Raw genomic sequence first — 15,280 nt, forward strand, 5'->3', positions numbered from 1 at the left:
AAAGTGTAAATATGTGTGCAGTAAGAACTACAGTTTTCAAGGCAGGACTTTTGGGGAGTGGTTGGTCAGTTAAAAAAATTAAATGGAAAAAATTGAGGGATGCTTAGGAGACTGCAAAAGAACCTTTTTGGAATTAGCAGTCAGGTGCCTACAACATTTTTGTACCACTGTGCATCAATTCAAACATCTTTATCAATGGAGTCAGTTCACATTTTCAGCTGTCAGGCAGATGTGGAGAAATGCAGAATGGCTGGCCAACGCACAGCTGTGGGTCTTGAGGGTGTTGCTGAGCTGTTGTATGGGTAGGCTTATCAGTAATATATCCTCCACTTTTCTTTCTACAGGAACCTTGTCAAGCATCCCTACTGCCCTGACACGCTGGACAGAAGAATGCAAAGTACTAGATGCAGAAAGCATGCATGACTGTGTGTCAGGTGAGCTAACAAGTAACTTTCCTTGCTTCAGCCAAGGCAGGCCCTTCTCTGTTTGGCTCTATTTAATCTGGTGCTTTTTCTCCATCCAGTGGTCAAAGTTCCCATTATCAATCACCTGGAGGCATTGAGAGATGAGGAACTAGAGGAGCGTAGAGAGAAGAGGCGCAAACAGCTGGCTGAGGAGGAGGCCAAAGTTGCAGACAAGGCCAAGGAGGCAGAAGACAAAGAGCAAAATGCCCAGGTTAGAAGCCCAACTTGAGCATCTGTGACCTTTTTTAAAAGCTTGTTAAATGGCAATGTTCCACCTTAAAAAAAAAGTTGGGGATGTTCATTCACTTAAGTGTATATGGGAAAACACAAAATAGGAACTCCCGCTGTCATTTCAGTATATAATTCCACATGTCTGTGTGCTCTTTTGCACATGGCAGACAGAGATGACATCTGAGAATAAACCTCTGTTCCTTTCTTTCCTATCAGGAAGGCAAGCAGAAACTCAGACAGACAGAGCTGATTTTTCTTAGTAGCTCTTTGTAAGAAGGAAAGTCACCACATTCCTTTCCTAGAGCCAGGTCTTACACCTGTTCTTTTTAAGAACAGCCCACTCACACAGTTACAGGAACAAAAGAAACTGTGTTATCAAGAATAGAGACACCAGCAATAAGTGGAATATGGTAACAGTCATACCTATAATAGTTAGCAGAGACAGGGATGGACACACTTTAATGTGTTAAAAATGGTAAACAACTTCATTTGTGTTTTACTAAGTGGTTTCTTCATATCTCTACCTGTCAAATGAGTGCTATAAGGACATAGTCATGAAGTTTACTCATTGATGAAATTCTATTGGATTGATATCTTTAGCCATTGTTCCAAACATTTGCAGAAGAGAAAGTGGTCGTTCTCTTTTTCAATAAAGAATTTAGCTATTAAATCTCAACTAAGGAGAAGGAAATCTAAGACAGTTTAACAAGATCTGAGGGAATAGAATATCTTGACATTTTTCTGTATATAATCTATGCAAGCCGGATATCTTTGTCAACCAATTACAGAAAGGAAAACTTATCGACACATTTTCCAGCAGTATTTAGAATGCTTGCTTCTATGTAGAAGAGAACGTTTTGATAGATGTGCCTCACTGGACTAGGTGAAAATCGGGCAGAGCTGTTGTAGTAAAAAGGCATACAGTGGAACCTTGGGTTACGTACCGTCCTTCTTACAAATGCTTCGGGTAACGAGCTCTGCTAACCGGGAAGTAGGTGTTCCTGGTAGCAAACTTTGCCCCGGGATACAAGCAGAAGTCGCGCACCGGCGGCACAGTGGCAGCGGAAGGCCCCATTAGCAAAAGTGCGTCTCAGGTTAAGAATGGTGTCAGGTTTAAAAAAGAAAGAAAAGAAAAGAAAAAAAGAATGGACTTCCAGAACGAATTAAGTTTGTAACCAGAGGTACCACTGTAGAGGGAAGGTACAGCTGTGACCTGAAGCTACATAGGCAGTTTCTTGCCCAGATGAGTTTTAATCAGATGAATATTCGCTTACTTTTTTTTCCCCCTCTGCAGGGAGCCTTACCCCAGTCAAACAGCTCTGCTGAGCAGAACCTTCCAGGTAATTTGTTCCCTTACTCTATGTCTGTATAGTGTCTTCTTCCCTCAGCTCAGCTGAAGCAGATTCCTGGGCCCCCTGGGATGAGGTAGTAGATTGTATAGTTTTAGGGTCACACCCGGTCTTGGAGATAACTATACAATCTACTGTCTTTCCTATGAGGACTCTCAACTCGCCGTGCCAGCATTGAAGAAGAGAGAAGCCACTGAGAAACCACGCCTAGCTTAGGAGGAAAGAACATGGGCTCAAGAATGAAATTTGGAATCAAAACCCCTGAGTTCCTTGGTTCCATCCCTAGATGTGGAAAGAAATTTGGGGATGGGGGTTATAGTGGGATAGTGTGTCATTAGATCTTGTAGGCAGGATTTCCTGGATCTTGCTGTGGCTTGGGGAGAGGATCGTCTGCATCAGTGTTCTCCTCAGATCTGTGTGAAAGGATTTTGCAGGATTTTTTTAAATTAAAAAACTGGCTGTTCAGATAGGGGAAGAACCAGCTGCCTGACACTGAGGCTTTGTGACATTGCTCTTGCTGGGGTGAGGTAGTAAGTTGTATTGTTGTGGGGTAGGGATTTGTGCCCCAAATCAGAGATAACTATACAACTTACTACTTTCCCTGGGAGGAGTGAAGTACCCAGGACTGGGGTGGGTGTTTGATGTGCCCAGCTTTTGAACTAACCTTGAGGGTGCAGTTCTACTTTACTGAAAGGGTGAAGGCAAGTCCCTGCTTGAAATCCTTCTGCTGCCCAGTGGTCTGGGTTTTAAGACAGCCTCCCCCTCTCTTGGCTCCCAGATGGTGCTGCCCATCCTGATGGCTACCCCGCAGTCCCAGCTGCAGCTGAAGACACCTCTGCTGGCCCCAAGCAGACTCTGGTCACGCTGGAGAGCCCCCAACAGCAACAGCAGCAGGTGACAGGGGCAAGCGAGCTTCCTTCAGAGCTGGCGGGGCAGTCCAATGCCCAGGGTTCTGGGCAGTTGCTGATGCCGGTGGAACAGGAGGACTCAGGCCCTGGGAGGCCAAGCACTGATGCTGAGGCCACACAGATGGAGCTTTCACCTGCTCCCACCATCAGTAAGTGGCCCCAGGCTTCACCCTGCAGCAGGTGTTACCCCCCTCTCTGGCTGTGTGTCACTTGTAAGTGCATAAACATACTCTGATTCCTACCATCTTCCATATGTTCAGGAGAAGGCAGCAATAGTTTTAAAGTGCATATATTTTCATCAGCTGCCTACTCAGCAGCCAGGAGCATCATAACTAGACACTGGAGGGAACATGAACCAGTGGTACCAAACCATATGGGAAACAGCCCTACTAGGGAAGCTAGCCAACAGACTGAAACTGACAGAGGACACCTTCACCCCAGTGTGACTCTCCTTTATTACGTACACACCCCAACAAGACAAGAACCCACCAGCAGCATACAAATCAATCTGGCTAACTTGACCCTAACAGCTCCTCCCCCTCATACAGGCAAACAAAACTCACTGCAGCCAACTGAAGGCAACCAACCAACCATGCCCTGCCCCCAACCTCTCTCATCACCAATGAAAACTAATAAATGAATAGAAAGAGAACCTGCCCATGTGACACTGACACAAAAACCTTGCACATACGCTCTCCCCACTTCTCTTCTCCCCCAGCCTTATACTGTCTATAACATAAGTGTCTCGCATCAAGTATAACTGACCTGTAGAAAGGGCCCTATGAACAGAAAGCAGAAATGCTGTATAGACTTTTGTAACCCAAGAAAATCTTTAATAAAAGCAATTTTTTAAAAGTGCATATATTTGCATATTAACTAAAATTTGCAAAGTGAAACTAAAAGCCTACCCACCCACCTAATGATCTGATCCTAGCTATCAAAATTTGGCTGGATGTTTGTTTTTAAGTAGCTTTTTATTGAGGTTTAAGCTCAAGTTTTGAATCTCTCTCATTTCTAAAAATAAAAATGCCATGCTGGATCAGACCTGTCAATTCAGCTCAGTCTTCTGCCTTGACAGTCTTCACAGGCAATTTCTGAAGCCTGTTACTCTATAGTAGGTGGTAGTGAAGGGTATATCACAGCCAAAACAAGAAGTTTCCTTGCTGAATTGGAACCAGAGCCCAGCCGTAATGGGCAGCAGAATTTGAATCCAGTGTATCAGGTTTTCAGGCCGTGTTTCTATCAGTGCTTCTTAGGAAGGGTGTCTAAAAACCAGAAGTAGGTCAATGGGTAGGTTTCTGTCCTTTCCATGTTCTGGGCTGAATCTGATGAAAAGAATTCAGGTTTGACAGGCGTTTGTCAGACTTATCTCTCAGTCCTTTATTTCCTTTCCCACCAGCTTCGCTTTCTCCAGAGAGGGCTGAAGACTCTGATGCCTTGACAGCAGTCAGCAGCCAGCTGGAGGGCTCACCCATGGATACCAGCAGCCTGGCCTCTTGCAACCTTGAAGAAGGAGTTGGAGAGGCTGGTGGCCCTAGCAATGTGGACCAGGCAGGGGGAGCCACTGTTGTAGCAACAGCAGACACAGCCCAGCAGGGCTCTAATGCACAGGCCCTCAGGGAGGGCCAGCCAGATCCCAGCCAGCAGGTGGATGATGGGTAAGTAGCAGTGACGAGGTGCAAGGGGGTGGTATGCCAAGTTTAGCATTAGCACTGCAGTTGCTAATACTGTCATTTACTGCTCTTCAGCTCCCCACCTGCCTCATCCTCTGAGAGCTCCTCCACCAGAGATTCGGCGGTGGCCATTTCCGGTGCTGATTCTCGGGGCATCTTGGAAGAACCCCTTCCTTCTACCAGCAGTGAGGAGGAAGACCCCTTGGCAGGTAAATGCTAGAAGAGGACATAAAAAGAGGGAGCTATACTAAGTCAATGCCAATTTTCTTAGTAGGGATAGCAGCTACCTCTAACATGCTTTTTCATAGGGATAAATCTTCCGGAAGGTGTAGACCCATCTTTTCTGGCCGCTCTGCCTGATGACATCCGACGTGAAGTGCTACAGAACCAGTTGGGTATCCGGCCTCCTGCCCGTACTGCCCCGACTACCACAACTGCTGCTACCCCAGCACCGCCCGTGGTGGGAAACCCTAGTGTGACAGAAGTCAGTCCAGAGTTCCTGGCTGCACTGCCTCCAGCAATCCAAGAGGAGGTAAGGTGGCACTTTTAAAGATTATGGGGTAATACACAGTTTAGGAACAAGTTTAATAGAACTATGAAATCTGAAGGAAACTCAGGTAGCCTGTGACCTTGCACTGTACAAAACCAAACTTTCTGAATTTAGGATTCCTGATCTCTTAATTAAAAAAAAAAAATAGAATTTTTCCATTGCTTGAATTGTATTGTTTAAAACATGTAACATACAAACAAAACATAAAAAGGGAAGTCAAAATAGGAAAGTAGGTGTAAATACAAATTGACTGGACTGCCAACTACAAGTCACAAGAAAATCTGGGCAGTTGCATTTCTCTTCTTTGCGCTTGTTATAAATTGCAGGTCACATAACAAGATAGGCAAGTTGTTTGTGTGGATGTGTTTGGCTCACCTTATTGCATCCGTGAGCCATAGTTCATTGCCTTGTGGTAAATTCCACATAAGGGGGATGTAATTCAATGAAATATGTATTTCTTTGAAATATAGTGAAATTTCCAGGACTAAATTAATAGTTACCAAGACTTCACACCCTAAAAGGAGCTTCCAGCTGTGGAGTTTCACCCATCATTGTGGTCATGGAACCCAATTTCTGCCCCACATCCTCCTCACCTCAGAAAGAGGGAGAACAATTTGTGGTTGACAGAGGAGAGTAATTTTAGAGAGATTGGTTGGGTCTTTTATTTTTGCTCTGTTCTTGCTTAACAGTAGAAGTTGTTTTTATCTTTCCCCCTCCCATCTCAGGTGCTGGCACAACAACGGGCAGAGCAGCAGCGTCGGGAGCTGGCCCAGAGCACAAGCTCAGACACTCCCATGGACCCTGTGACTTTCATTCAGACGTTGCCATCAGATCTGCGGCGCAGTGTGCTGGAGGATATGGAGGACAGTGTTTTGGCAGTCATGCCTCCTGACATTGCTGCTGAAGCACAGGCTCTGCGGCGTGAACAAGAAGCGCGCCAGCGCCAGCTCATGCACGAGCGTCTCTTCGGGCACTCCAGCACCTCTGCCTTGTCTGCCATTTTGCGTAGCCCAGGTAAAGCACATCTGTTTCTGACATACTGTTTTTAGTTCTCTGTGTCTCAGCTCCTGATCTGATTGCTTTGCTTATTTTCTTTCCCCTAACTCAGCCTTCACAAGCCGACTGAGTGGAAACAGAGGTGTACAGTATACACGTTTGGCTGTACAAAGAGGAGGAACCTTCCAGATGGGTGGTAGCAGCAGCCACAGCAGGTACCAGATCAGTGTTTGAAACTCCCATAGTTCTAGGCACATTTTGCAACAGGGAATTTCATTAGCGCGAGCAGTTTCTGAGCTCTGGGCACAGTACTGCACCTAAGATTTCAGATTAAAACTGCAGAGTGGAAGGAAAGGAGGACCTTTTTCTGCCTTCCCACTTCCAACTACTCTCTGAAGACTGGAGAAGAGACCCTCTTAAGAATATTAGGGTGGTGGACAGGGGAAGGACTACTAGACCATGTGAAAAATGAACACAATATTTTAGCTGCAGTTCATTCATTTTCAGCCTTGTATTCTTGTTATTAAAAAAAGTGTGCCTAGACATTCTGTTGTTGCACCCATAAGCTAAATTTAAGGTGCCATTTAGCTCCTAGCTTTCATATCTCAGTTTCTAACACTGTACCAGATGCATGGTGTGGAGAGGTAGGGGGGAAGGTAGTGCAGTTTCTTTGGAGGGAATAAGCTGAGGGTTAGGGTTCCTAGGGAAAAACCAATGTAACATTGGTTAAGTTGGATATGCTTGGAAAATTAGAAATATAAAAACTTTCCCAAATTGTACAGTACCTGAGGTTAACCTTAAAAGTCTGGAAACTGGCGGTATTATCTTGCTTCTTCCAGTTATCAATGCTTCCCAATAACCTCTAGTTCTTGCAGGGCTGCCCTGGATTCCCTAGGGAGGAAGGGTGGGAAAATGTTTAATAAATAATACTTGGGTTGAAAAAACCACTCCCTGCCCCATTGTGTAAGCTGAAAAATGGGCTCGGTGATCACTGGATCAGTTCAGGGATCAACTTGAAAGCAAGTGGGCAGAGTTGGGCAGGATGTGCTGGTTACAGGAACCAGCTGCAAGGCATGTCATGGTACCCTGACTTAGATGAGACACTGCTAGGGGAGAGCTGTTTACCTTGGATGCTGTAAAGAACTCTGCTATGCTTTCAGATTCCATTGCAGACTCCATGCTGATATTTGTCTTGTTGTTTCCTAGGCCATCAGGCAGCAATGTGGACAGCCTGCTCCGCCTGCGTGGACGCCTTCTGTTGGACCATGAGGCCTTGTCCTGCCTGCTGGTACTGCTTTTTGTGGATGAGCCAAAGCTGAACACTAGCCGGTTACATCGGGTGCTGCGGAACCTTTGCTACCATGCACAGACACGCAGCTGGGTGATTCGGAGCCTGCTCTCTATCCTGCAGCGTAGCAGTGAGAGTGAACTGTGTGTAGAGACACCTAAGGGGACTGCTGCCCCAGATGACAAAGGCAAAAGAGCAGCCAAGGCCTGTGCCCCTGACAGCCGGCCACTCGACCTTCTGCACAAGATGGAATCCAAAAGCTCGGGGCAGCTTTCTTGGCTCTCCGTCTCTATGGATGCTGCTCTGGGTTGCCGAACCAACATATTCCAGATCCAGCGAGCAGGAGGGCGTAAGCACACGGAGAAGCATGCTGCTGCCGGTTCCACTGTTCATATTCACCCCCAGGCTGCTCCTGTGGTCTGCCGCCATGTACTTGACACCCTCATCCAACTTGCCAAGGTGAAGACAAGGGCTGTCTAGAGTGGTGCTCTTTTTTTATGCGATGGGCGTTCTGTCATTCTGATGAAAGTCTGAAACTTCTTGGTCTGCATAGCTTAAGAGAAAAAGTTAAGGATTTAGATTACAAGGAGGTAGCTCTAGACTAAATATGAGGGTGAGTTCCAAACTGAGAGCAAGCGGGCAGTTAAGCTCCCTGTAATTGTTGTTATTATTTAGTAGATTTAGATCCTGTTTGTCTATCAGCATGTTCAAGGTGGCTAACAAAATCATCATTACATAAAAACGCCTAAAACAAATAAGTGCAAGTTTGCAACAAAAGGTGTAGGGGTCATCATTTAAAAAATGGGAGAGCAGTGTTTTTTTTAGTATTTCTAGGCTGCTTTTCTACTCACAGACCTTCAGAACAGCTAACAAAAGTTTTTTAAAAGTTTTGAATTTGGTTCCTCTCTCCACTGTAGTTGCTGCCAGTTAATCAGCTGATCTCTTGCTGGAAAATAATGGGCAGGCATTGGTAGCATATTCTGTACCAGGAAACTTCCAGTTGTGCTAGAAAGGAGCTAGACAAGTTAACTTCTTGGTTCCTTTCCCATTCAGAATAAATGAGATTAGTAAATAATAGCCATGGAAACTTCTTCTCAGTGGGCTAGTTTGCACATCATGCTAAACCAGGGGTAGGCAACCTAAGGCCAGTGGGCCGGATGCGGCCCAATCACCTCAATCCAGCCTGCAGACGGTCCGGGAATCAGCGTGTTTTTACATGAGCAGAATGTGTCCTTTGATTTAAAATGCATTTCTGGGTTATTTGTGGGGCATAGGAATTCGTTCATTATTTTTTTCAAAATACTGTATAGTCTGGCCCACCACAAGGTCTAAGGGACAGTGGACTGGCCCACAGCTGAAAAAGGTTGCTGACCCCTATGCTAAACCATTATCAGTGAGACTTGTATGAGCAGAAAGGAGCTGATGTGAGCCTCTTGCTCATGTATTCCCCCACCTTCCTGCACAGCCAAGAAGAACAGCCTTTTCCTCCCAGTTTCTCTCCTTGTTGTGTCATCCACACCAGGGATTGTTTATCACAACCTCTGGTTGGTTTCAAAACAAGTTGTTTTGCATTTGGGACAAACAGTAGTCCCTGGTCTGGATGCCCTGACATGCCAAGATTTAGGGAAACTGGTGTGAGGGTAAGAACTGCTGGTCCTCCGGATAGTGGAGGAAAGGAAGACGGGGAAGCACGTGAGCCCACAGCTTGCAGTATCTCACTGCTCATGTGTGACTTGCTAAATCATAGTTCTAGTTACAGGTAGGTAGCCGTGTTGGTCTGAGTAGAAACAAAATAAATAAATAAAAAATAAATAAAATTCCTTCAGTAGCACCTTAAAGACCAACTAAGTTTTTATTTTGGTATGAGCTTTCGTGTGCATGCACATACATCTGATGAAGTGTGCATGCACACGAAAGCTCATACCAAAATAAAAACTTAGTTGGTCTTTAAGGTGCTACTGAAGGAATTTTTTTATTTTGCTAAATCATGTGAACACAGCATGGGCCCTACTTTTGTTAGCATGAAGCATCCTAAAAATAATTCTGTGAGTTTAAAAGTGCAAGTTTTTTTTAAAAAAATATACGGTACATTTTTTTTAAATTTAAAGCAATTTAATATCTCATCAACAAAGGATTCTAGCAGTTTTTAATAGCCTTTCCAATTCTTCAGTGATGATGGTTATTCAGGAGTGGGTTTCTCCCTACACTTTCCTCGGGGGCAGTGCTAAAGTAACTAAATTTTGTGCTTGCTCCCTCCCACTTCTAGTCCTGCCAGTTTCAGGGTAGCAGAACTTTGTCAGAGCTCCACCTCTGGGTTTTGTGTTTTTTTCATTGTGATGATATGGTGGGATCAGCATTTGTAAATCTGAAAGTTTTTCTGACCCATGGAAGAAGGAAGCTGCTTCTGATTATCTGCTGTATGTCCCATGAAGCAAAGGACCAGAACAAAGAGGAGCATAGCTCTCAACTTCTTTCTGGCAAAGGGGGGCAGCTTGTTTCCCAGGCAAGGTTCACCCTCCTTTGGTTGGCAGATGGGCCAACTCCTCCTGTATGAAGACTAATACCTTGTTGCTATCTTATTAGCTCTGAATATGCTCTTTAATATAGCTGTTAATAGTGCTGTCTTCCAGCAACACTGGGGGATAAGTAATTACTTGGGTCCTGAGGTTATGTGCATGAGTTGCCCCAAACCATCTAGTGTACAAACCTCACTTGTACCTGGAGTAAGGGCAAACATACATGGGGAGAGAATTGAACTTGGTGCTCTGTAGATTGTTGCAACTCAGCCAAAAGATGACTGGGAACCTGGGGAGCCTGGCACACATGTGCTGCTCTGCACGGTCCCCTTTCTCACACTCTGTTAATTTGAAGGAAGCTCTATAAAGATTCCAAATACTGGCTTTGGTGAAAAACTGTTGCTGGAGGCCTGTGCTAATGCTGCCTCAAAGGCATAGTTGTACTATTTATGGACCACAAGGTAGATATTCCATGTGGGACAACTTCCAATTACAGAGTGAGACTGTCTTCCTGGAGCAAGGCTCTAGGGGTCGTTGCTCTGTGATTTAAGCTTATTCTCCCAGGGCATAACTGCTGCTGAACAATTTGTTCTTTACTGCGACTGGCAGTGCGGTATATATCTATGTACTCTAGGCATTTTCTAGACAGCATCTACTTGGAACTGTTCAGGTTTATCTAGAGCCAGGTGTGCCAGTAGACTTGGAAGGTGAGGGGTGTGTGGTTGGGTTTTTTGAGGGATGCTGGTCGGAGAGGGTGCTGTTGTTGAATCTTGATTCAGTGGGCAGAGTGATAAATAATCCTATAGAACTGGAAGCCACATTTTTCAATGAGGGATTCCAGAAGATGATTTGACTTGCTTCTCTCCTCCGTGCCCCCTTCTAGGTGTTCCCCAGCCACTTCACACAGCAGCGGACCAAAGAGACCACCTGTGAAAGTGAACGGGAGAGGGGCACCAAGCAATCGGGCAGCCCATGCCCAGGTCAAATGGGCACCAGTGGCATCTCCACTGACTTCTGGGACTTATTGGTCAAACTGGATAATATGAACGTAAGCCGCAAGGGCAAGAACTCCATCAAATCTGTGCCTGTGAGTGCTGGCTCTGAGGGAGAGAGCTCCCCCTACAGTCTAGAAGCCTCTCCTCTGGGTCAGCTCATGAACATGCTGTCCCATCCAGTGATCAGACGGAGCTCCCTGCTGACTGAGAAGCTGCTGCGCCTGCTGTCACTCATCTCCATTGCTCTGCCTGAGAACAAGACCACGGCTGAGGGGGTAGCCAACCATGCTGCTGCTGCTGTTGCTGCCGCTGCTGCTACTGCAACCACCACCCCAGCACCTGCTCCCGCCCCTGCCCTGGCTGCTGCTGCCGCCGTAGCTGCTGCAGCTGCCGCCGCAACTGCTGCTTCTATCGCCACCTCTGGTGCTGCCACGGTAACTGCATCATCTACTCTCCCCACCACTGTGTCCAGTAAGTATTCTATTGATTGGTTTTTTTATGGTGAGGGGTGCTCAGAGACAAGAAGAGGAAATAATATTTTTCTTCTCCTTGTCCCACATTCCATTTTCTTTCATTTGAGATGTGGAGCAGGACACATGCCTAAAGAGAAAAATATATGTAAATTTCTACATCCAGGCAATCCAGACTCTGTGACCTCTACAGTCATACCTTGGTTTTCAAACAGCTTAGTTCTCAAACATTTTGGCTCCCAGATGCCGCAAACCTTGAAGTAATTGTTCCGGTTTGCGAACTATTTTTGAAGCTGAACGTACGACGGGGCTTCCGCGGCTTCCGATTTGTTTCAGGAGCTTCCTGCAGCCAATCAGAAGCAGCGCTTTGGTTTCCAAATGTTTTGGAAGTTGAATGGTCTTCCACAATGGATTCTGTTGCATTATTTTATTTTTATTTTTCATAATTCTCGGTTTTGGTGGCCATGGAGACGAGAAGGGAGCTATGAAGGACACTGAATATTTGTCTCGGTTACTAGAAATCTTATTTAGCCAACTTTTAAGACTTCAGTAGGTAGTGCTACACACATTTTCAAGCCATCATTGCAGCCCTGAGGAAAAGATTTTTGAAACAAAATAGAGAGCTGGGATTCTCAACAAGGCAAGCTCTTAATATCACACACTGTTAAAATCTGTGCTGTCGCTGAATTCATCGAATTGTAGAGTTGGAAGGGATCCCAAGGGTCATCTACTCCAAGCCCCTGCAATGCAGGAATCTTAATTAGATCATATATGACAGATGACCATCCAGTCTCTGCTTAAAAACCTCCAAGAAAGAGAGTCCACCACCTCCTATGGGAGTCTGTTCCACTCTCTGCCAACCAGCTTTTACTGTCAGAAAGTTCTTCCTGATGTTTAGTCAGAATCTCCTTTCTTGTAACTTGAATCCATTGGTTTTGGTCCTACCCTCTGGAGCAGGAGAAAACAAACTTGCTCCAATTTCCATTTACAAGTGTACACATCCCTTACATATAATGCTGCTGCTCCTCCCTTCCTGACTGATCTATTTCTTTTGAGCAGGTTGTACCCCTCAATTTCTACATTCGAAATATAAGCTTCATCCCACCAGGTTTCAGTAATGCCTATTAGGTTATATTTGCCATTCTGTATTAAGAGCTCAAGTTCTTCTTGCTTGTTTCCCATATTCTGTGCATTCGTGTAGAGACAACTGAAAGCATGAGTCATTCTTCTGCACACTGCTGCCTCTGTCCCCATCTGTAGGGAGTCACCTGCCACCACGACATGTCCTCCTCCTGTGGGGACAGGCAGGAATGATTCTGTACACTGTACCTTCCACTGCCACCTTGGTATTTGCAAACTTACCACATATATGCACACAGCCCTGATGAAGGAGGATATTGCCTCCCAATAGAAGCCTGATAGAGAGAGGGTGTCTCTGAGTGACTTCTGTGTAGGGATGGAGGTAGATGGTAGGCAAGTGCTCAAAGGAGAACAGGACTTCAAAAAAATAGCTGGTGGTTGGTTTGGTCATTCTCTCACTGGTTAATTGTCAAATCCCAAGTTGGTTCTAGCTTGTATCTTGTTCTCTGCAGCTATCACGAAAAACAGCAAATCGCCAGCCAAGGTAGGCGAAGGGGGAGGTGGAACTGACAGCAAAATGGCTGCCTCAGGCCTAACGGAGAACCAGCTACAGCTGTCTGTGGAGGTGAGTTGTGGTGGGTGTGGCCAACACACAATATGGGGAGGGAAGAGGAAGGGGTTAACATTTTGAGGTGTCAGCTGCACAGTGACTTTCTCATCTTCCATTCTAGGTGCTGACATCTCACTCCTGCTCTGAAGAAGGTCTAGAAGATGCTGCCAACGTTCTTTTGCAACTGTCACGGGGTGACTCAGCCACGCGTGACACTGTGCTCAAGCTTCTGCTTAATGGGGCCCGGCAACTAGGCTACACTCTTTGCAAGCAGATAGGTAAGGAGAGATGAGACTGGAGAAGTGCCAGTATGAGGAGCTGGCATGGTTAATGGTCCTGCCCTGCCTCAATCACCGAGTACCACAGTGAATAGTTAGAAATGTGAAGCTAGGAATGTTAGCCAGTAGCTCATAGAAACGATGAGCTTTAGTACTTTTCTCATGTATCAGTGTGCTAGTCTGGGGATTTCCATGTGCAAGTGTGGGTAACATTTAAAGGCACACCTCCTCACAGAGGATATAACTCATAAGACTCTTTTCCTTGCTGTCAGGTTTGAATGAGCTATAGTATCTTTTGGAACTGTCTGTGCTAGAAAGTCACACCATAGCATAACAGAACTGCTTCTGGTGGTAGGGCAGGGTGATTCAACCAGATGTGGGATTTCAGTCACTTCTGAACAAGGTAGCAAGCGTGGCAGGGGAATCCCCCTTGTACTAGTAGAAGCTCTTGAACTGACTTCCACTAGTGCATCAGATAAGTTGAATCTGGGCCCTAAATTGCACTCTTACATGGCCACCCATGTAGATCCAGAATACAGCAGCTATAGGGTGCTCACAGGAACACAACTATGTAAGCATGTTACCTATTTTAGAACAGTTGCACTGGTTACCAGTAAGTTCGTGGGTGCAATTCAAAATGCCAACCAACTTGGCATCAGGCCCTAAATGGCTCACATCCAGGACCATTCATACCATCTACGATCTTTCCTCTGTGTCACAGTGTGGGCTTATTCTAGGTTGGCTGGGATGTGTGAGAGCCCAGTAGTGGAATGCTCTCTCACTGGGACATTCAACTGGCCCTTTTAATTTCTACTTCCTAGTGAACACAATTCCTTTTTGGCAGGGATTTTTATTGCCTCAGGTTTTATGTTGACAGTTTTAAATTTTGGACGCATAATCTTTTTTTCTGGATTTTAATGGTTTTACCATCATGTGTTTTGATATTGTTTGTCATGTTGGGTATAGTTTTATAGTGGAGAGGTGGAATAGATTTTCTTATATAGTACTCACTAATTCTCAACCCTCAACTCTCCCTTTCCAGGTACTCTCTTGGCGGAGCTGCGAGAATACAACTTGGAGCAGCAGCGTCGAGCCCAGTGTGAGTCCCTGTCACCAGACGGGCTCCCTGAAGAACAGCCTCAGACCACCAAATTGAAAGGCAAGATGCAGAGCAGGTGAGTCTCCTTCAAGTTGGCCTTTCTCTTTGTCTTTTGAGTGGCCTTATCTGACTTTCTTCCCCACCTTTTTCCTCAATTGTTAGGTTTGACATTGCTGAGAATGTGGTGATTGTGGCATCACAGAAGCGCCCTCTGGGTGGTCGCGAGCTCCAGCTACCCTCAATGTCCATGCTGACTTCTAAGACCTCCACACAGAAGTTTTTCCTAAGAGTGTTGCAGGTCATCATCCAGCTACGGGATGACACACGCCGTGCCAACAAAAAGGCAAAACAGACAGGCAGGCTAGGTATGTTAGGCAGGAGAGCAAGCTCTGTCTGCACAAGACCTGTTTGTAGATGCTAGAGCATGGGTGGGAGATCTCCTGATACTGGTTCAGACCAGTCATACTTTACCTATAGAAGACCTGAGAGGCCCATAGGCCACTGCAGTTTTTGGGGGTCAGTTCAAAGCTTGAGTAGGGAATTAAATCTTATAGGCTCAGCTGTAGGGGCCAGCCTTAATTCTCCTTTTTCTCTCCCTTCCCCTCTTTTTGCAGGTACTTCCGGTCTGGGCTCAGTTAGCAGCATCCAGGCCGCTGTTCGGCAGCTGGAGGCTGAGGCTGACGCCATTATACAAATGGTACGTGAGGGTCAGAGGGCCCGGAGGCAGCAGCAAGCAACAACGGTTAGCATGGTGCCTGTGGCGCTTGTAGGCC

At 45.8% G+C, this 15,280-nt stretch overlaps 1 protein-coding gene across 11 annotated transcripts in view; it reads left to right on the plus strand.

The window, feature by feature from the left end:
• Positions 1-15,280, plus strand: part of HUWE1 (HECT, UBA and WWE domain containing E3 ubiquitin protein ligase 1) — a 105,592-nt gene that overhangs the window by 81,656 nt on the left and 8,656 nt on the right. For 10 of the 11 annotated variants that reach the window (XM_035140350.2, XM_060268831.1, XM_060268833.1 and 7 more), the window contains 16 exons: positions 345-434; positions 524-675; positions 1,990-2,035; positions 2,823-3,101; positions 4,352-4,610; positions 4,701-4,834; positions 4,934-5,157; positions 5,901-6,189; positions 6,284-6,386; positions 7,378-7,918; positions 10,859-11,441; positions 13,033-13,145; positions 13,252-13,408; positions 14,451-14,583; positions 14,670-14,872; positions 15,122-15,249. In XM_035140350.2, the coding sequence (XP_034996241.1) occupies positions 345-434; positions 524-675; positions 1,990-2,035; positions 2,823-3,101; positions 4,352-4,610; positions 4,701-4,834; positions 4,934-5,157; positions 5,901-6,189; positions 6,284-6,386; positions 7,378-7,918; positions 10,859-11,441; positions 13,033-13,145; positions 13,252-13,408; positions 14,451-14,583; positions 14,670-14,872; positions 15,122-15,249 (3,434 nt within the window). The remainder of the gene's footprint in view (positions 1-344; positions 435-523; positions 676-1,989; positions 2,036-2,822; positions 3,102-4,351; positions 4,611-4,700; positions 4,835-4,933; positions 5,158-5,900; positions 6,190-6,283; positions 6,387-7,377; positions 7,919-10,858; positions 11,442-13,032; positions 13,146-13,251; positions 13,409-14,450; positions 14,584-14,669; positions 14,873-15,121; positions 15,250-15,280) is intronic. The other variant, XM_060268837.1, reaches the window with a different exon arrangement.

This window comes from Zootoca vivipara, chromosome 16 (assembly GCF_963506605.1).
Source record: "Zootoca vivipara chromosome 16, rZooViv1.1, whole genome shotgun sequence".
NCBI lineage: Eukaryota > Metazoa > Chordata > Lepidosauria > Squamata > Lacertidae > Zootoca > Zootoca vivipara.